The sequence below is a fragment of the Phodopus roborovskii genome, unplaced genomic scaffold (genome assembly GCF_943737965.1).
Source record: "Phodopus roborovskii unplaced genomic scaffold, PHOROB, whole genome shotgun sequence".
Taxonomy (NCBI): domain Eukaryota; kingdom Metazoa; phylum Chordata; class Mammalia; order Rodentia; family Cricetidae; genus Phodopus; species Phodopus roborovskii.
Window position 1 is genome coordinate 20471101 of NW_026126541.1, and position 22533 is coordinate 20493633.

Genomic DNA, 22533 nt, shown 5'->3' on the forward strand with positions numbered 1-22533 from the left:
AGAACAAACTGAACAGTGGAGGCACATTTCACATGGGTACAATCCACAAAATAAAACGTTAGGTTAGTGGGAGGAGAGAATCTATCTGTCTATGAATTAGAAATCTCCAAATCAAGTGTTTCAGTTGAGGGATCTCAAGGCTCACTGTTATGCAGCAAGTCACTTGAAAAGTCCAAATGGCATTAATTGCCTTGTCCCAAGCCCATGACATATCCCTAACTCGCTTAACCAGAGAGGAGTACCTTTTGTTTCAGGATGTCGACTGGCGTCTGATGGGCCTTTAGCTTCTTGTTTTTAAGAAGCACTTTCCTCCTAAGTTGGTCAGGTGAGGGAAGCATTGGATCATCCGAAAAATCTGTCTCGAATAAGAATTTAGCCACCAGCTTTTCTCCAAACACACTCTACAAAGCACAGAGGAAAACTCACCATTAATGCCTTCTGCCTCTACTTGACAAATACATTTACATCCCCTAGATGTACTGGATAGCTCAACTTAGTTGAATTGTTTGAGAAATCCCAGGAAAAGGAACTACAGAAGAGGTTGTTTATTCTCTTGGCAGTTTCCTGCAGGAAGGAAGGGATGCGTTCAGGGCAAGGGGGGAGACCTAGGTCAGTCTGGAGAGGGAGCCAGCTGTGATGACTTAGGAAAATGTTCCAGAGTCTAATGTATTAAAGACGAAAGCAAGCAGAGATTTGATGAGCAGCTGTGGTTTTGCAAGTGAACAGAAGAGACGAGAGCAACAGGGTACATTTGCTCCAACAATGGATAAAGAATACATGTCATTTTTTACAAGGACTTATGAACACTGGTCTCCAAAGAAGACTGTCTCTCTTAAGGAGACCATGGGTGGAGGGTAGACACAGGGTGATCACTCAAGGCCAGAATAGAAAGTATGACAATTTTTTATATCTAGCTATTTTTAAATAAACATGAGCAAAAATTCCAAGCGCGGGCTAGGGCGATCTGAAAAGCCAAAGTTCTGCTGGTGTTCATATTGGAGGATATTTCCATGTCAGTGCTCCCTCCTTTCGTGAGAACTACGTTTCTCACTGGAGAAACGGGGGGGGGGGTGTCTTATGGAATATACCCTCCTTAGTCGGTCTGTGTTACATTTCCCTAGTATAAAGTAGATTACTATTAACACAGAAAGTGTTCTGAACAGTCTAACTTGCTAACTTGGATCCCTAGACTACAGTGTGAGTCACATGAATACGTGACTTTCCCCAAAACAGTTACAGTTTTTCCTTGTACAACTGCCAGGTGACATCTGGTGCTCTTCCTGGTAGTATCAGGTACATGGTAGAGTTGGTCTATCCTTACTGAGGCTTCCTGGAAAGGGCCAGGAGACCAGAAAAAATACCTATGTTGAAAAGAGGAACCATCTTAGATCAAGCCTAAGCTTTCTGAGCAATGCCAGTTTTTGGGTCTGTAGAACCCTAATAGAACATGCTTCATGGCTATAAAGTCCAGCTATGTTGTGGTCCACATCCACCCTATATAGATACCACCACCAAAGGAAAGACAATAGTGTCTTAGATGAAGCACACCTTGAAAATGTCTGCCATTTTTCGTTGTTGAGGCAATGAACAGTGGTTCTCAATGGATATGATGATTGGCAGGTCAGAGGTAATGAAGGCACTGCGATCGATGGCTTCCACCACTTCCTGTAAGAGTCGAACAGCTGCTTAGAGTCAGGTGTCTGTTCAGGGTAGTCAATAGGCTGGTACTGAACCACAGAAAGTGTCTTAATTGTTGCATTCAACAGAGTTTGGACAAATGTTTTTTATCTTTTCAAAAATACAGTTATCTCTCTAGATCTGTGGAAGGTTAATTACAGGACCTCTGCAGATAGAAATCTATATGATGCTCAGTTCTCATAAAAATGGCGTGATATATATATATATATATAAAATTTCCATAAATCCATCTTTCTATGTACTTCAAATAGTCCTTATATACTTAGAATCCCCAGTATACTGTGAACACATTGTTTCAAAATAATGACAAGGGAAATGTATACAAATTCTCTACAGACACAATTTTACCCCACTTTTGGATCTATAATTGTGTGGTTGAGTCCAGGGATGCAGAACCCATAGCTAAGGAGGGCCAAATGTCTTTGTAAACTAAGCAAGAGACTAGGCTATTTTGCATAAAGACATCAAACTATTCATATTGAGCCATGTTCCCATATTATAAGGGACAACTACCATTATATTGAATTGAAAAAAAAAAAAACAACTAGTATGTCAAGAAAGAATACCTTAAGTAAAAGATAATTGTTTTTGTTATAGCATATAATATAATGATGCCTAAGACACACTGAAATAGTTAATCCTGCATTATGGCACACACCATATCTTTTAATATATGTCTGTAAACATAGTCATTCACTAATATACAGTGTAAGAGCTTCATGAATGATAAATAGAAAATAAGTTGAAGGAAAAAATGCATTTTAGCTACTACTCCATGTAATCATATTCCTTCCCAGACTTGCTCAGAGAAAAATGATGTTAGGTAGCTTAAGACCCTCTGAGGGAGGAGTAACTGCATAGCCAAACTAATAAGCTATGTAGCATATAAAATAATCTAATAATGCCAGTCCTCTGGGATAATGGATCTTCCCAGGTGAAACTGGTTCTTATTACTTTCTAATGGTAATTACTTAATCATCTTCTGACATCAGGAAATCTCCATGATATTTTCCTTTGTCAGCCCAGATAGCAGGATAAATGGCCTTTAATTTCTCTAGGAAGAGAGTGGTCTCTGTCTTTATTTATCATTATATCATATGAAAATAAATAGCTGAAAAGGGATCTAGTAAGAGTTCTTGATCAAATCCTGGAAAAGCGAACCTGTTCACCCCACAGTACTGCAAACACTCTGAAGGGCTTTCAGATCTAGTGCAAGAACCTCTGACTTAAGGTATAATTTGTTGAGTGAGTGACTTAATGAAGACCGTGTCCCTGTGGTCTGATGGAAAGCATTACCTTGAAGGGGATCTTGGTCGTCAGTGTGTGTCCATGATAAATAATGGGCATGCCGTCATCTCCGTCCCAGCAGTCCAGCTCTATGCTCCTGCATCCTTGCAAGAGGACCTGTGTGATCAATGAATGAGTCCACCCCAGATGAGCACCAGCAGATAAAGCCTCAAACCGAACCAAGCACACAGTTCATATCAGTCAGCATTTGCATTTATGGATAAAGAAGCTGGCTATTAAATAAAAAACAGATAATTGGCGTTTCGGTTAAAGGACACAATTAACATGTGTTCAGGGATGGAAAGAACAAATCAATGTGAGAAGAATGCCAGAAATGAAGATTGTTAGAAGGAAAAGTGAGTGTAAGAGCATGCCCTCCCTCCCTCCCTCCCGCCCTCCCTCCCTCCCCCGCCCCCTAAAGTATCTTTCATTCTTTGAAATGGAAGACCTTAAAATTAGAGATCTTTCTGTGTTCTTCAGCACTCAGTCCCCCAGTCTTGCCCCAAGGGCTGCCACTGAACGCCAGCTGCAGCCTTTCCTTACGCCTGCCCACGTCTCCCAGGGATCCCACAGACCACCCCTTCTAACCTCCCTGCCCTGACTCGTGGCTGTGTCCTATCCCACAACTCCAGCGGGCACAGGCTGCTAAAACACAGGCCACCGCGCAGACCTTCTCCTTTCTCTCTGTCCCACCAGACTCAAGCCCCACTCTCCTCCGTAGCACTGAAACAGAACATCAGCTGCAGCTTTCCCTCATCTCTGCCCACATCTCCTGTGTATCTCACAAGCCATCTCCTCCTAACCTTCCTTCCCCAACTTCTTGCTTTGGCTCAGACCCCAACTCCAACAGGCATTTCCTGCTAACCCAAGGGCCACTGTTCCTAGGGTAACAAGTAGGCCACTCCTACTGCTCCTGAGATCCAATCCCCCCTAGGCATTGGATCTCAGTAGCTGGAAGCCTGGGGCAGTCTCCCTTTCCTCTGTGTCCAGTCTCCAAGGGATCACAAAGACTGTCTTCCTCCAACTTTCCTTCCCCTGACTCATCCTATTACCTAGCCTCCAACATGGGTAGGCATTTCCTGTGAACACACCAGCTAAACAGGCATCACACTCTCTGAAAATTGAGAAGAGAAATAGAAGCCAAGAAACAAAACATCTCTTCAACAAAGACAAACCCAGAAATCAGTACCTAGACCTATAATCAGCCCAAAACCACATACCTAGATGCCAGCATAAAAACACAATCAATAATAGTCCGGGAAATGTGTCTGCACTATAGCCCTGCTAGCCTATGACATCAGATACTCCAACAGAGCCGATGATATGAAGATGATAGAGGTTCTTAAATACGAAATTAATAAAAAGCCAGGAAAAGTAAGGAAATAAGTAAAACTTTTCAAGACCAAAAATTGGAAATAGGATTTTAAAACACCCTCAAACTGAGGGAGCTGTGAAAACGAAAACTTTATGATTTTAAATTCAAACTTAGGCAGACAGCTTCACCAATGGAAAATTAGAGATCGAAGAGAGAATCTCAAGTGTTAAAAGATATGACAGAAGAAATGGATACATTGGTCAAAGAAAATCTGGGACACTATAAAAGGAACAAACCTAATAATAATTGGTATAGAGGAAGGAGAAGAACCCAGTTCAAAGGCCCAGAAGATATTTTCAACAAAATCATAGAAAAAAAATTTTAATCTAAAGAAGGAGATGCCAATAAAGGCACAAGAAACATACAGAATAACAGATATATTGGACCAGAAAAGGAAGTCCCCTCACTACATAATAAAGCACTGAACATACAAAACAAAGAAAGAATATTAAAAGCTGCAAGGGAGAAAGACCAAGTAATATCTAAAGGCAAACATGTTAGAATTACATCTGACTTCTCAATGGGTGACTCTAAAAGACAGAAGGGCCTGGATGGATGTGCTGTAGACTATTATACCCAGCAAAACCTTCAATCACCATAAATGGAAAAATAAGATATTCCATGATAAAGTAAAATTTAAGCAATATCTATCTACAAATCTAGCCTTACAGAAGGAACTAGAAGAAAACCTTCAATAAAGGAGGCTAACTACACACACAAAAAAGGCAGGAAATAAATAATCTCATACCAGGAAAATCAAAAGAAAAGAAGGACACACACACCACCACCACCACCACCACCCCAACAACAACAAAACAACAGGAATCAACTATCAATCGTCATTGATATCTCTCAATGTCAATGGTCTCAACTCATCACTAAGACGACACAGACTAACAGAATGGATATGAAAATAAGATTCATCCTTCTGCTTCATCCAAGAAACTCACCTCAACATCAAGGACAGATATTAGCTCAGGGTAAAGGAATGAAAAAAGATATTCCAAGAAATGGACATATGAAGCAAGCTTTAATATGAAGCAAGACACTTTAATATATAATAAAATAGACTTCAAACTGAAACTAACCGGAAGAGATAGGGAAGGACATGACATATTCATCAAAGAAAAAAATCCACCAAGGTGACAGCTCAATTCTTAACATCTATGCCCCAAACACAAAAGGGTGCCCAAGTTTGTAAAAGAAACATTACTACAGCTTAAATCATATATAAATATCATATATAAATCCATACACTTATGGATACCTGGATTTTGATAAAGGAGACAGAAATATACAATGGTAAAATGAAAGCATCTTCAACAAATGATGATGGTCTAACTGGATGTTGATATATAGAAAAATGAACTTATCATCCTTTACAAAACTCAAGTTCAAATGGATCAAAGACCTCAACATAAGACCAGATATACTGAACCTTATAGAAGAGAAAGAAGAAATAGCCTTGAATTCATTGGCACAGGAGACAATTTCCTGAACAGGACACTAATAGCACAGGTAACAATAAGAGTAAATAGGATCCCATGAAGCCAAAAAGCTTTTGTAAGACAAAGGATACTATCAATCAGACAAAGCAACAGATTACAGAATGGGAAAATATTTTTTACTAATTCCACATTCAATAGAGGACTGATATCTAAACTCAAGAAACTAGATATAAAAAATGAATAATCTAATTTAAAAAATGGAGTACAGATCTAAAGAAAGAATTCCTAACAAAGGAATCTCAAATGGCTGAAAAACACTTAGAGAAATGTTCAATGACTAAAATCCTTAGCCATCAAAGAAATACAAATCAAAACTACTTTGAGGTTCCATCTTACACCTGTCAGAGTGGTTGAGATCAACACAAATGACAGTTCATGCTGGCAAGAATGTGGAGCAAGGGGACACTGATCCATTCTAGTGGGAGTACAAACCTGTTTGCAATTCCTCAGAAAATTGGGAAGACTTAAGACCCAGCTATGTTACTCTTGGGCATATACCCAAAGGATGCTCCTACCATAAGGACACTTGCTCAAATCATGTTCATTGCTGCTCTATTCATAATAGCCAGAAACTGGAAACAATCCAGATGCCCCTCAACAGAAGAATGGATAAAGAAAGTATGGTACATTTACACAGTGGAGTATTACTCAGCTGTTAAAAATGGTATCTTAAAGTTTGCAGGCAAATAGATGGAACTAGAAAAAAATCCTGAGTGAGGTAAGTCAGACACAGAAAGATAAATATGGCATGTACTCACTCATAAATGGATATTAGCTGTTAAGTAAATGATGATCAAGCTACAATCCACAGGCCCAGGAGGGGCTAGGTGGGATACAGGAATCTTCTTTGGATATGGAAGTAGAATAGATTTTGCAGGTAGACTGGGGGCAGAGGGGGACAGGAGCCAGGGATTGGGTGATGGGGGGAGATGAAGTGGAGGTAAAGAGATGGGTGGAGTTGAGGGGGGATTCTGGGGGTTGTGGAAACCTAGTGCAGAGGAAATGTCTTGGAATGTATGTAGGTGATCCCAATGAGGATTCTTAATAATGGGGAAACTATGGGAAGTGACTGAGAGAGCAAAGGCAGAGAGAGCATAACAGGATTAGAAATGAAGCAAGGGCTCTGCACATGGTCTAACCACATCTACAAGTGTTAGGAGTAGGTTTTCCCTGCCGGCCTGGACCCACCGCTGCCACACCAGCCCCAAATAACACACAGAGGCACTGTATTAGATACAACGCTGTTGGCCAGTTACTTGTTTCTTATCGGCTAGCTCCGTCTTAATTATTAACCCATTTCTATTAATCTAAGTACTTCCATGTCATCTTATCTTACCAGAGAGTGGGCCCGGACCTCTATTCTCTCCAGTCTCTACATGATCACTCCTTCCTACTACTTCCTTGAATCCTCCTTGTCTCCTAGTCCCACCTATCTTGCTTTCCAATTGGCCAACAGTGCTTTATTCATTAATCACTATGAGAAACTTATTTACAGAATGACATCTCTCATCATACAAGTCCATGTGAGGGCCTTTGTGCCTGGTTTGGAAGCTGAGATAATCTCTGCTTCGGGTAGAATGCTAAGTAGTTAAAAATATCTTGAAGTCAAACATGAATTGGAAATCAAAGTTCAGAAATGGTCCATGATTGTTTTAATATAGACACTATTTTAAATACAAAGATATATATATATTTCCCATAGAACAATGGATTTTAAACTTTTACAATTTTTATTTACTTATTTGTATGTGTGTGCATATGAATGTCATGGCGTGAATGGAGGTCAGGGGACAGACAACTCACAAGGAGTTCTCTCCTTCTACTGTGTGGGCTAGAGGGTCTGAACTCTGTCATCAGGTTTGGTGGCAAGTGCCTTAATTCACAGAGCTATCTCACAAAAAAATGGAGTTCCACAAACTATGGAGCTCATTGTGCAAACAAATGGCCAGTGTGCAAAGCACATCAAAGACTGGCCAGTTAGTCTGTTAGCAGAGCTGTGCCAGGACACAGTGCCTCTAGCTGTGGCTTTCTCATCTTAGTACAAGCAGCCCTGTGTCCTTGACAGAGTCCTACACGGAAGATCGTTACTCTGAGAACACATCTTCACTTCGTTTTAAAGATTCCTTGGAGTTCAGAGATTAAAGCACATTCTGTGCCAAACAAACTTTGGGGAAGAAACTGTGTCGCAGTCTACCGTGAATACTGGACCAATCTGGACAACAGGGGATCTCACTGCCACTGGGTGTTGTGTGAGTACAATATAATTACAGTTTTCAAACTTGGACCCACAAGCACTGAATCGCACTTACATTCCCTGGACCTAACCTGGCTCTTTCCCGCTCTCTGGGAGGAGCTGAGAAAATAGACATCAGAAGAGGAAGCTGCAGACAGTATGACACAGACAGGCACACGAATGACAGAGCTGGCTGGTCAGGTCAAAGGGTGTGCCTTTCCCAGTCCTCGAGAGCCCACTGTTTCCCAGAATGTTCCCATGCATCGCATCCTGGAGGAAAGCGCCTCCAGTCAGCATGGCTTTTTCTTTAGCTCGTTGCCATAGGGATGGATTGATTGTCTAACAAATTGCAAAGCAAAGCAAAACAAACAACATTTTGGGATTAACTCTGTAAGAAAGTTGCATTTCTACTATGCTTTCCCACCACAATATATGGATTTATTTAGCATTTAGTGAAATGATTGGGTGGCTTTCCCATGGGAAAATTTAATTTTAGTAGGAGTAGATCCGACTGAGATCTAAAAGCTGTGAGTCTCAAACAGATGTTCTCCTCTTTCTTTGCCCACTCTGAAGGGTAAGAATGGACAGAGGGGAAAGCAAGCAAGCAAACAAACAAACAAATGGGCAAAAAGAAGCAAAGAAAACAAGCACTGTGTGTATAACCTCTTTTCCCACATTCAGAGGCTTTTTATATTGTCCACTTAACAGTTTACAAGATTTCCAAAGGAGTCCGTGGGCAAGTTTTTGTAATTTGGGGGCTACATGCTAAGAAAGCTTTATGCAAGCCCCACGCAGTCAGCATTTCCCGTACCTGGCTGTACAGTTCCACAGAGGATTCTCCCTTGAGCTGATGGCCTGTGAGGTAGGTATTGTGTGAAGATTCAATGTAATAGTAGGAGAGGGGCAGTTGAAGTTCTTTCTTGTTCTCCTGTGACTCATCATTTTTGGAGGCGAAATTATCTTTATCCATCAGAAACCTGGACGAAACATACTTTCTTAGGGCTGCATAAGAGCAATGTGTACTCTTAAGTGACTTTCAAAGGGGATCCGAAGAGTTAGTTACCTTGCAAACCCTTCAAACGACATTAGGCCCTGGTGACACATACTGACGCTAGGCTCGAATTTCTGCAAGGGATTAAAAAAAAAGGCATTTTTTTTTTTTCTTTTAGGGTAAAGAAAACTAAGAAGGGGGAAATAACACCACATCATTTTTAAAAAAGCTGTTCTGTTTTCATTAGGGAATGTCTAAACCAAATATTTGAACTAATTTAGTTACTTAGTGGTAAGATACAGTTTTTAGTCCAAAAGAAAATATTTATTATATGCGAGTTTATTATACCAAGCATATTTACTTAAGAGAAAGAAAGGAGCAAGAGAAAAGAATAAGGCTGATTTATTTGAAAACACTGTGCATTATTGAGGCAAGGATGAGGATAATAATGGCAGCTACCTTCCAGCAGTGGGAGGGAGGATGAGCTGATTCTCTAGGCACACCCCCCACCAAACATACACTCAACTAAGTCACAGTGGGTCCTCAGTTTTAGCATCTTTAGCGGTTAAATCTAAAGGCTGGCGTGCTACTTCACGGACTCCCAATCAGGTGCTTAACCCCATTCTGCTGCATGTGACTCTGTCACTATGAAGTTTCCCTCCCCATAGCTGTCACCCTTTAAACAGCCACCTCCTCTTTCCTGGGCTGCTCGGGCAGTGGCCACTGTTCACCAGTCTCCATCCCTCATCAGCACAGTTTATTCCCAAATGGGCTCACAGTGACCCCCTCAAGCATAAATCACCTCCTGCTTCAAATTTCCTCAAGCTTCCTGTTTCACACGCACAACCTCCATCCGTCCTGTGGTCTAGAAGGCCTAGATGAGCTGGTCTTTGGATACCTGCCTGAAATGGCATCTGCCAGTCCTGCCTGGCTCTGATTACGCTAGCTTTTTTGATGTTCCTCATAAATCCCCAGCTTGCTCCTGCCCCAGGGTTTGAGCTAGCTCTTTATGTTTCTCCAAGAACCTTCTTCCCTCAGAACTTCAAATGATTCAAGTCCCTCGGAGATCAGCCCCAATGCCCTTCTCCAGCTCAGCCTTCCCGTTATCTCTACCCTGCTCAGTTTTTAGAAACCACTCATTCTTGAAGCTGTTTATTGTTTGCCTCACACCTCAGAATGTAAGCTGCATGGAAGAATGAAACTGGTACTATATCCCAATTCTTGGAACACAGACTGCAGAGTAGGAGCTGACAAATAGTGTTAAGTGACAGACTGAAAATATAGACTGTTGCATGTGTTAGAACAGCAAGAAGGAATCGGGCACACTCTCCTTGTAATTGCCATGGAGTCAGAGATGCCCCAGGACTTATGTTAATTATATGATAAATAAGAATACCAATGGACTTGGCATTAAAAGAAACTCTATTTGGACCCCAGATATGAAGGCTTTGGGAAGACGTATAAACAGAACAAAATGCTTAGCATCAAATTATCAGATCAGTCAGGGGCATGCTGTACATGTGATACCTGGATGATGCTGAGAATTTCATCATACGTGCAGTGCTCTCCTTGGCAATTCACCAGGAAGTCATTGAGCTGGAGTATGCCAACCCCGAATATGCCCAGGGATGTGCTCTCAATCCCAGTGCCATTAGTCACAATGCTCGCTGCTGCAATAGCATCAGATATCTGCCTCTGGTTGTCAGAAAGCTGTTGTTTACTCTTAATGAACAGCCCCAAGTCTGAGACGTTTCTGGTCAGCAAATCTGAAACATAGCCACCCATAGCAATGGATTATCCAGAAGCCCTTTGATGAGTTCATCTAGAGATAATGGTGTTATGGAATCAATGCCCTGGCGAAACTCTAATCTGTTTAAGTAAGGTGCCAAAGTCAGTGTGTATTGTTGGCTTCCCACAGTAGAAGGAGAAACAAAATGAATCAATGAATAAATGAAAGACCTAGGGGCTGGAAAGATGCTCAGCCTAGAACTCACTCTGTAGACCAGGGTCGCCTCAAACTCACAGAGACCCATCTGCTTCTGACTCCTCAGTGCTGAGATTAAAGGTGTGCACCATCTCATCTAGCCCAAATTTAGATTAAAATTTTTTTAAAAAGTTGTGTGTATGGGTGTTTGGGGGTGGTTATATACACGTGAGGACAGGTGCCCTTGGAGGCTATGCTATTAGAATCCCTAGACCTAGAGTTCATATGGTTGTGAACCATTCAATATGAGTACTGGATACTGAACTTGGGTCCTTTGGGAGGTCAGCAATATTTCCAACTCTGAGCCATCTCTCTGGCCCAGGGTGTTTGTTTGTTTATTTGTTTTGAGAATAATTGTTTCTAAGCTTTTGGTAGAAAACCAAGAAACACACTACCAAAGCTTTTCTGTATTTTTAAATTTGTAATCATGAGCATCTGTGTACAGAGTTTTCATCAATACTATTTTAAAACTCATTTTTTGATAATAGCAACTGTTGGACAATAAATATAATATGTAGAAGAATAAAAAGTAAAATTGCTTTTGGTAAATGATCAAAGAGTATAGTTGGGCCCTATGTAAAGAGTATGTTTGTTTCTGCAAGAACCCATCACATTGTCATTTTACCTTTGGGAAGACAATGTGGCAATTTCTAATAGAGAAAAACAGGGGCTTACTATACAATCTAACACAGATACTTAGCCAAAAGGCTATACAACATATTGGCATACAAAATTATGCATACAAATGCTGATAGGAGGATGTCTATATAATTGAATATTACTCAATTTAAAATAAATTAACCATTGAGTTGAAAAAAAAAAAAGCAACGGAATGCATATTGCCTGGTGGAAAAAAGTTATCTTAAAGGACTACATACTGTAGGATTTCAGTGATGTGCTGTGTCTTGGAAAAGGCCCAGTTATGGAATGGTAACAAAATTGGTGGCAGCCAGAGGCTTACAGGGAAGGAGAGTAAGCTGAAAAGGTGGGGCAGATTTCTAGAGCAGCAAATCTGTTCTGCCTAATACTGCTGTGTATACATGTCATTGTCTGTAGAAGCCATGGATTGTGCAACTCTCAGGAAACCCATGGACTCCAGTTACAAATATGTATCGATAGTGGTTGGATTGTAACAAAGGCACTTTACTAATGCAGGGCATTACAAACAGTTTGTGCAGGGGCCAATGGTTTCTTCTCATCTTCTCATTTTCCAGAAACCTACAATGGGTCTATAAGATAAAATGTGATGATTTAAAAGATGTAATTATTTGGTTAGTCTGTGGGCATGCATGTTTTGAGAGCTATACAATGGCTAATCAGGACAATACAAGGTTATAAGTAATTATGAAGTAAGTACATGAAAAAAGAGGTGTGTGTGTGTGTGTGTGTGTGTGTGTGTGTGTGTGTGTGTGTGTACATTATCTTGTGCTTATAGTTCTGTCAAGAATTTAGGAGAAAAATGATAATAGGCTTAAAAATTCATGGGTGACTAAAATGGTGTAAGTGGCACAGAAGGCGATATTCTGGTTAACAAAGAAGGAAAAGCATCCTCCATGTTCACATAGGAACAGTCTGCTGAGGTGGCCAAAAACTCCCCTTGACAAAGGACAGACAATTGGTAGGACAGACACTGGTGTTTCTCAATTAAGACACAGTCCTAACCTTGTGGACATCTGGAAATGGTCCAGAAGGGAGCAAGGTTGTCAGAGTGATCAAAGACATTCTTAGACAAATACCCCAGTTTTAACTAAAAGGAACCACGAGACAGTGGATTTCCCACAGCACCTGCCTGCTCCTCACCACCAAATGAGCTTGGAAACAATTCTCAAGTGTTTCTAAAAGCTCCAGGTAACAGCAAACCACGAGTAACAGGCTGACCTCCCACCTTGGTTTTTTGGAGACAAAGTTCCCAAAGCAAAGTCCCAAACCAACCTAGGTCAGGCTGAAGGTCACTGGCGTTTTCTTCAATGGTCAGGTTGGTGTACAGGGGGGCTGACTCAGAGGCAGACCGATTGCAGGGTACAGAGTAGATGTCAAAGATGTCCTTCAGGTCCTTGCGGCTCCTGACGCTGAGGGAGGGAGGGAAAACACCTCCCATTTAGATCTGTCACCCAACTGTGGGCCTGACAAAGAGTCAGAAGAAAGCCCACATCCTACCTGAATGATTTGAACAGCTCGACAAATTCAATGAAACTCATGTTGCTGTCTGAAACCATGAAGCTCTGGAAGCCCTTCATTCCTCCTTTGATCCGCCCATGCCAGCTGCTGCTGCTCCAGGCACTGCAGAGAAACATGGCTGTCACTGGCAGATGCACACCCTGAGTCATTCTGCCTCAACAGTCTCTGATGACAATCTGAGCAAAAAGGGAAACAATACTATACCCCAGACTCCTTTTATTTCTCTTAACCAACTTCACATCAGAGGGACCGAGTATGTACAGGTAACAATGTTTCTAGTTTACTCAATCGTGACAAAAACCCTTGCAGTTAATATTCCTTCACTAACAGAACAGCTCTTTGGAAACACAAACTGATAAATCAGGGGGAATCTCTTAAATTCAGTGTGTCTGAAGAAAAGTCATGTAAAAAAGATATAAAAATTCCTAGTTCATAATCTATGGGAAATAATTGGTGTTCTTTTCTGTATCCTAAATTATGGAAACACATCCAGGAGGCGAGTTTGAAATGCATTAGTGTCTCTCCTTTTCCTTTTTTAAACCAGGTCTTCAATGAAAACAGGGGAGAGCTTTTAATATTAGTGGAAAATGTGAGTCAGAAAAATATTAAGAATGGAAAGAAGCCAACCCTGCCTTGGAGCCCATCTGCACCTACCAAGGCTCCATCCATTCACCATAAAAATATCACCGCTCTCAGGCAAATGTTCAATCTGGCCATTTCACTACACTTTTTATTTTCTATGTGGATTACTCAAAGTATTAGAAGAAATGCTTCAACTATGGCTTTCAGTCAAATCAATTAATAGAATGTTTCTTTTTTCTTTCCTTTTCTTCTTCTTCTTCTTCTTTTTCTTCTTCTTCTTCTTTTCTTTTGAGGAAGGCTTGGAGGGGGCAGCAGGGGATATTTCAAGTGTTAATGTATAAGCAAGTACAAAGGACACTGATTAGCCAGTCTACTTTCAATTCTGTGACCAGAGCTCACTCACTGAAAATTATTTAGAGTTAAGATCTGACAGTCACCTCTCTGGATGGGAGAGCATCATGGATGGATGGATTTAAGCTGTGTGTGGTGTGTGCAACTTAGGATACAAGTCCAGGAAGACATGAATGGTTCTTTACTATAGAGTTCTTATCAATAGTGAGGAGAAAGCAGATAAGAGCGACTACACTGGGAGTGTCTGTAACTGTGCGCATGTGAGTAGTGTGTGTAGAACCTTTCCAAAGCCAATGTCTGTCCGCTGAGACCCATCTCTCTGTGGCACAGTGAATAGGACCTGCTTTACACTGGCTCTGCCTGGATCTTCCACATTTCTTTAGCTGTTGTGTATAGAGTGGTGTTCCAGTTCCTTTTGGTGGATTTTCATTTTATTATTACTTCTGTTTCTAAGATGTAGATTTTTCCTGTTGTTTGTTTTTGAGACAGGGTCCCACTATGCAGCCTGGGCAGGCCTGGAACTAGCTATGTGGGCTTGACCAGACTCCAAATCACAGAGATCCTCCTACCTCTCAGCTGCTAAGATTAAAGGTGAGTGCTGTCATTGATCAGCAAAAGCAGAGATATTTAAAAGTCTATGGTCCTTACAACATCATTTGCAACAATCCTAGCTTTGGGTTTAGGTAAAGATATCCAACTTGTTGCAATACTTAAATTTACTGCTCCAGGAAAGCATAACTTCTACCACATGTCAGAAAATCATGATATACATTTCACTATCAGGACAGTCAGGCAGTGTACACTCAAATCCATGTTTTCTCCTAGCATGTCGCTATCTAATGGAAGATGCTGCAGGGACACACGTGTTCTCTATCTGCAGTATTCAGCTCAGGAACCATTCGCCATCTGTGGTGGAATTAAAGCATGACCCAGGACCTGATTTTCCAATTTCATTTTGAATAATTGAAGCTTGATGTTAAATGGCTACATGTAATCAGTGTCTAGTAAACTAGATGGTTCAGATTAGGGCATCATGGCTCGGCTTTTTATTACTGCCTCTAACCTTGGAAGGACTTTTCTCTCTCTCTCAGACAATTAGAAGGGATCATAGCAGTATGAGAAACTATGATCACAGAATCAGGAAAATCAGAATAATTTTCCATTAGGGGTTTTTCAATTTAACTGTGAGTTAGAACTAGAGACAGACTTCTTTGCATAGAAGGCAAGGTACACGCCCTTCCTCATAGCTGGAGTGATGTGGAGATTCCCTGTTTCATCATGTTAAGGCCCCACCTGGAGGGACTCTTGTTTGAAGAAGACAGCACAGGGAAGGAGACTGGCCTGATGGGAGATGACATCCCCGTAGCCAAGTTGGGGGACCCAGCCGTGGTCAAAGAGTGAGCTCTTCTGGAATGGGGGGGATTGGGAGGGTTGGTGATGACATTGGCTTCTGCAGGGATGAAAAACAAAAGAAAAAAAAAGAGGTGATGATTTAGCTCCTACTTTCCCTTAAAAACCAGCAAACAATCCACAAACTGATTTTTATGTAAACAACATCCAAATACTTTGATGAATGGGCCAATCTGGTGGGTTCTCAGTGGGCCACAAGCCTACCTGGGAGTTTAAAAAAGTACACAGATGCCCAAGGCCTTGGCAAAGAATAAAGAAATGATTTGGTCATGGGTGTGGTCATGACATCCAGGCATAACTTTAAAAAACCCTAACATTCAGGCGGTTGTATCCTGTATAGCTAATGTTCTCTATCAATCATGGCAAGCTGATGAGTGTGCTTGTAGAAATACCTCTCAGGTTTCCCATTTCATCAAGACAAAATATTTTCTTTAGAATGCCCACCAGGGGCTGGAGAGATGGCGCAGAACCTTAAAACACTTGCTAGTCTTACAGGGGACTCCAGTTCCCTTTCTGGTACACACAATAGGCATTGCCTGTTAACTCCAGCTCCAGGGGATCTGATGCCCTCTTCTGGGCTCTGAAGGCACCCACACATGTGTTCACACACACAAATGTTTTTAAAGGGATGTTAAAAAAAAAAAAAAAAAAGAATTCCCATAACATCAAACTGAAATGACAGCATAAAGCTAAATCTAGGTTCTTTTCCACAAAAGTAAAAAGAGTTCAGATGTGAGCGCAATGCATTACCTGAGTCTTCTTGTTCGTTAACGTCCTGAGGATCAGAACCACTCCGGCTGCGACACTCTCTGTACATTTTGGCCTTGCGGGTCGCCGTCTCGTCGTCAGTCGCCTCTCCACTCTCTCCCTGGGGACAGAAATCTCACTGTATTGCAGCTGGACTGCATTGCTCTCCCTCAGTGCTTTAGTGCAGGGAGGCTTCTGCTTTCTGGCCGCTCTTCATTGTGAAGCAATGTCCTCCCCCCCCCCCACCAAAAGGAGGCTGAAGAAAGCATGCACACCCCTGGAATCTCTGGGGACAGACACAGTAAGAAGCAATGAAGTTCTGTGAGCCTTCCATGAGCAAAGTGCAGGACTGTCTTGGACAGCCAGGACACAAATGCACTATGCCATAATGAAAATACACGTTGTACAAGCAGCAATGCATGGTGCTACTATATTTTAAATTGTTTCACATACAGCGTTGTGGGCCTTCATAATGTGATCTTCTTACTTTCTTTTTGTGTGATTTTATTTGGAGACAAGTGTCTGTCTCCCTAGCCCAAGCTGGCCGTGACTGAACTTACTGCAATCCTCCTGCCCTAGCCCCTGGCATGTTGGGATTACAGGAGTGAGCCACAGCGCCACCTACCACCCTTTTTCTTTTCCAGTCCATCTTTACCCACCACAGAACTTGTGCTCTAGCCTCTCACATACACCTCTGCATGTGAGAGGAATAAGCAAAGCTTTTAGGCCCTGCCCTCTCCCCCGTGGCAGATGCCTTCCTTTGTGTTGTGTTCGGAAAACTCCTGCACACCCTTCAAGACCCATCATGCATCAGCTACTCTGAGGGCCTTACTGCCTGCCTCTCAGCCGTACATTTTTCACTTCTCTACGGATACAGCTCTTTGCAGGTGACTCACATTTGCCATGTCTCGTGTTTAAGCCAATTGCAAACTTTTAAGGACTTTGGTTTCTCCCTGGTGTCTTTTCCTTGCTTGATTCCTGACACTGACCCTGGAACCTGAGAGGTGTGTGGCAAGTCCTTGTGACCCTTGTTTTATAATTTATCTTGTCCACAACAGGAATAACCTGTGGTGGCTTACGGCATTGTAGACCACAGGGCAGTCTTAGAAGGCTGGGTATGATGCTTAAACAAATCTACTGTACCCTCATGAGCATTTTCTTCTTTTTCTTGGTGGTGCTTATGCCCAGGGTGTTGTTTCTCTGCATGCTAGGCTTCTCAGCGTTCTTTGCTGACATCCCAGGGCTGGGGTTTCTAGCGCTCCATCGTCTGCCACCAAACAACTCCACGGCATGAGCCAAGGTTGGGCCTTCATACCGACCATCTTCCTACAGAGAACCACAGGCTAAGCATACAAACAAGCAGCAACAGGGAGTAAATATTAACGGTCCCAGTAAATTCCCAGAGGTGGATAAGCTCAGGCCTTTAGAGGAGCATGATCTGGCCACCCATGTGATTCTGTTCCAGACTCTAGGGACTTCCTGTTGGTGGGCTGATTGTGTCCCCCATTGTCCCGATCACATCCCAGGTCAATAGTGTACTTTAACCCATCAGCTGGGGGAAAACAAAAAAATCAAGACAAAACACTTCCTATCCTAGTCCCTGAGATTATTTGGGAACCAGTCCTGTGGGAAAATTCATTAAGACTGCACATTAGGGGCTGGGGATATAGTTCAGTTGCTTGCCTAGAGTGCACTTCAGAAGTCTTTAACATTTTGCAAATTATGATTCTTGGGAAACTGTCTAGCATCTATGAGGCTCTGGATCAGTTTTAGTACTTTCCGTAAATTTGTTTATTATTTCCTGTAACCTTTATTAGTATTCTTTCTATCTATCTTTTTGTCTGTCCGTCTGTCTATCATCTATCTATCTATCAGCAGCAGGACCAATCTCCACTGTTTCAGTTTTCCTAATTTCAGAGTATCCCAAGACTGCCAGGCCAGAACCTCAACAATACGTAAAGAACCGCAGACAACTGAGGAAGACAATTGGTTGTCCAGTGCCATGGTCAGGCCTGAAAATGTGTGTGCACGTAGTACTACATGGACGGAACAGGTTATATTTAAGAATATATATGTATGTAACATACATATATGCGTATAGTAACAATTATTAAAAATAAAAAACGAAATTGAAGGAGAGTTGGACGTGTATGTGGGAGGAGTTGGAGGGAGGAAAGGGAGAAATGTAATATAAATTATAATCTTAAAAATAAAAAAGTTAAAAAAAGAAAAAGAAAACCAAGCCAGAAAATAATACTTTTGTTCACTCTCTCAAGGAGGCTTTATGGAAACTGAAATATAGTGTGACTCTTTCATTTTACACAAAACAATAAGCATGTTTGGGACACGTAAAGGAGATAGTTTCTCTTCTCTTTTTAAAACTGTAAATGAAGGATGCTTGTGAGTGAACACAAATACTTAGTTTTAGCAAACAATTCATGTAGAAGTTTATGGCAAGGAAACTGATTCATTTAAAAAAAAAAAATCTACCTGAGCTGGAGAGAAAGCTCAGTAGTTAGGAGTACTGACTGATTATTTTATAGCATAAGTTTGGTCCCCAACACACACACGGCGACTCACAACTGCCTGTAACTCCAGGTGCTTTACTAGCACCCAGATGCACACAAACTACCACACACAGACATGAAAAGATACATAATTAATTAAAAAGTAAAAATAAAACAAGTCCTGGGCGGTGGTGGCACACACCTTTAATCCCAGAATTTGGGAGGCAGAGACAGGCGGATCTCTGAGTTCAAGGTCAGCCTGGTCTACAGAGTGAGTTCCAGAACACCCAGGGCTGCACAGAGAAACCCTGTCTTGGAAAAAGAAAAGAAAAGAAAAAAAAAAATCTATGTACTTAAACATGTTGACATCTCTTTTCTAAGAAGGAAATGAAACTAATCCACACCCTTTGGTTTAAATATTTTTCCTCTGCCTATAGAAAAGAATTTCAATTCATTGCTTACAACCAAAGATGCTTACCTGATGTTTCTATATGTGAGTTTTACAGCTTCTCAGGGCTCCATTTTATACTGAGCAGTGTGGGCCCCTAGCTTTGCCCCTGACAATTTAAGGCAAAGCTAAGGGTCCACATCTCTTCCACCTTCCCAGTCAACATCATTGCGTAGTTTCCTGGCTTTCGCTATATTTTTTCACTTTGAAGTTGAAAAGATTATTTTTATTTTCTATGTACACTGTTTCCAAACTTGGGATAAAGTAATGTTTTTATAGGACTGTTAACAGAGAAAATCCCACAGGTGTTTAAAAAAAAAAAAAAAACTTATAAAGTTAAAAAAAATGTTGGCACTGGTGCATGGCTGAGCATTGTGCTGATATATGGGAGTCACTTACTCAGTACGCTATTGTTATAAATTACAGGGTCAGGTATAGTTAGTTCATGTAAAGTGGAAATTAAAATTCGTGGCCCCTGAGTACTCCACAGGGAGCTTTGAGCTAGTTGCGCATGTCTATGAGGGACTTTCAGGACTGGGTTAACTGAGGGCTTAAGATCCAGTCTAAAGGTGGGCAGTCCTGTTGCATGGGCTGTGGTCCTGGACTGCAGAGAAAGGAGAAAGTGAGCTGAGCACCAGCTTCCTCTCTCTCTCTCTCTCTCTCTCTCTCTCTCTCTCTCTCTCTCTCACTGCAGATGCAATGTCACGAGCTGCCTTAAACTCCCGTTGCCATGCCCTGCCTGTCACGATGGACTGCACCCTCAAATTGTGAGCTAAAATACATTCTTTAGTCCTTAAGCTGCTGTTGCCAGGTGTCTTGTCACGGCAACGAGGAAAATAACCAAGGCAGGGACTGCAGGAGCAGCCAGGTTGAACAAAGTCCTCAGAAATTCCTCCAACCACCAGGTATCCTGTGACCTTCCTGCTTTCCCAGCATGGGAAGTAGAGTTCACACTAATTAATTAAAAACGCCCCAGGCTACACTCTCGGAAGCAGCTAGGGAAGCCAGACTGGATAAATTAGTTAATAAAGCCTTCTCTTTAGCCTTCTTCATCCTCCCAAGAGCTGGGATGATAGGCATGAGCCACCGTGTCTAACATATGATGGTGTTTTCAGATGAAACCTTCAGTGTGTGAAGTGCCTGTATCAATGGGTTTCCAGATGCGAGTCGCTGTTTTCATACCAAATAGTAAGATGGCCCATCACGAACAGACATTCGTATTAATTTACACTTTGTCTTTACATGCTATGAGCTTGCACACTATGTACAAATACAGCTCAGTTCCAGTTTTTAGACAGGGAAACTGTGACCCCGAGAGGCTAAAGATTACACAGAGTGAGTGACAGGGCTGGGAATCTAGTAGTTTAAATGCCAAGTGCGTGGTCCTGAGGGTTGACCTACTCAAGGGAGAAGGCTGGACATATTCCTTACCTGATAGAGGCTGACATACTGTTTCCGAAGCCACTGTTGTCTTTGGTCAGGGAACTTCTTTATCTTTCTCACAGCTGTCGTGAGTTCCAGCAGTCCACTGAAAATCATTTTAGCTGTGTGCTTGGGCGCCACAAAGTGCAAGAGTCTATTGTCAGTGGTCTGGAGTCCGTAGAGCAGTGTTACCCCAGTCTCTGGGAGAAGCAGGCTACCCAGTTTGTTCTGAACACACACAGTGTGTATATCAATGCCTGGGTGTCCCATGTATACAGCCTTTACTGAGAACAGATCCAGGATACCCTCGGCCAGGCCACTCAGCCCAGCATTGCCCAGTGATGGGAACTTGCCAGGTTCAGACATGTTACTAAGCATACCAAGCTTGGGTCTGGCACCAGCTGGGGAGGCGGTGGGAGGCTTCATCCAGGTCAAGGTGCTATTGTCAGGCTGTAACTGGAGAAAGCAGCGGGCAGAGAGATGTGTGTCCTGGTCGTAGTGGATGACTGTGGCCCCCTGCAATAGGAACTGGTGCACATCAGCTTGGATGGACAGCACGTACCATGGGATGAGCTCTGTCCCATGCTCAAAGGCCTTCTGTGTCTCCTCTGATCCATGAAGGTCACATTCTTTGGACTTCTCAAAGATGTCATTTTCTGAATCCAGCAAATCTCCAATTATAAACCTGATGAAAACATACAAATTTGCTTTGACTGATAATCAGAAAGGCACCAACACAGAGCTTTTTCTTCATACACAATGACAGTTTTTCCCCCACTCAGGTTGTGAATTCAAACAAGCATAGGAAATATAAAATGCTAAACACCATAGGACAATTTATTTGTAACCATATTATATAATCTTATATTTATCAAGGTGTCTGACCATAGGCATGCTGTTAATGCTCTTGACCGTTTTGAAAAGCACTACTAGGTATTTTGTAGAAAGTGCTTTAATTGAGATTTGTCTGGTATTTTGCTCAAAATTAGACTAAGATTATGGGGATGGGTGAGGAACGGTACAGAGATAAGCTACCATTATTATCACACTTTATAAACGGCATAATCTCCCGACATGGCAACCCACCGATGCTGACCTGAAACATGACTGAGGCAGTGTTTCTCATGTCCCACTCTATTGTTATTATTATTAATTAACGTTTCTTTCCATACATACTAATTGGAAGCAAGTCACTATGTCCAGATTACACTGAAGGAGAGCGTGCTATGTTCTTCCTCCTAGGGAATGGAGAGGCTATAAATTACACTTTTGGAATTCTTTTGCATGGGAGTTTTATCTCTTCTCCCCATTTGTCATGTTTGCATGTCAGCTCCTTATTGTAGGGACTTAGAGATAATTGAATAGTGCTCTAAGTGGGTTATAACTTAATAACGCAACTTTATTTCGTTGCTTTGGCCACCAAGAGCCCCTTTGGCATGTGCTTCTTTCATAGACTCAAATGGGTTTGCTTGGATGATTTGTTGTTTTGCTTTTGATGGCTTCCCACTTTGTAGCACCGTAAGACACGCCAGGCTCACACATCCCTGCTTCAATCCCAGGGTCAGCCATTTACCCAAAGGACCTTGCTTCTTTGTACTGAAGAATGGTATTAGAAACCATCTTTTGAGTGCTAGGTGCAAATACATAAATTTCATGCACTTTTCTTGAAGTTACATGCCATAATTAAAAAAATGAAATAGAAAGAGATTATTGCCTGGGTAACTCAGCACCCCTCAAGTGCTCTCAGTGACAGTGGAAGAAAGGAAATACTCGTGTTCATCTCCACAGCTGCCTCATGCTTCACACCCTCTG

General features: G+C 41.8%; 1 protein-coding gene across 1 annotated transcript in view; it reads right to left on the reverse strand.

The window, feature by feature from the left end:
- Window positions 1-22533, reverse strand: part of Plce1 (phospholipase C epsilon 1) — a 237058-nt gene that overhangs the window by 41049 nt on the left and 173476 nt on the right. Inside the window, exons 7-18 of the mRNA XM_051199750.1 lie at window positions 20731-21406; window positions 17488-17670; window positions 16348-16465; window positions 15529-15637; window positions 13234-13356; window positions 13009-13145; window positions 10620-10858; window positions 9165-9226; window positions 8913-9078; window positions 2995-3102; window positions 1549-1665; window positions 243-401 (exon numbers count right to left, since the gene is read on the reverse strand). Of these exons, the coding sequence (XP_051055707.1) occupies window positions 243-401; window positions 1549-1665; window positions 2995-3102; window positions 8913-9078; window positions 9165-9226; window positions 10620-10858; window positions 13009-13145; window positions 13234-13356; window positions 15529-15637; window positions 16348-16465; window positions 17488-17670; window positions 20731-21406 (2197 nt within the window). The remainder of the gene's footprint in view (window positions 1-242; window positions 402-1548; window positions 1666-2994; window positions 3103-8912; window positions 9079-9164; window positions 9227-10619; window positions 10859-13008; window positions 13146-13233; window positions 13357-15528; window positions 15638-16347; window positions 16466-17487; window positions 17671-20730; window positions 21407-22533) is intronic.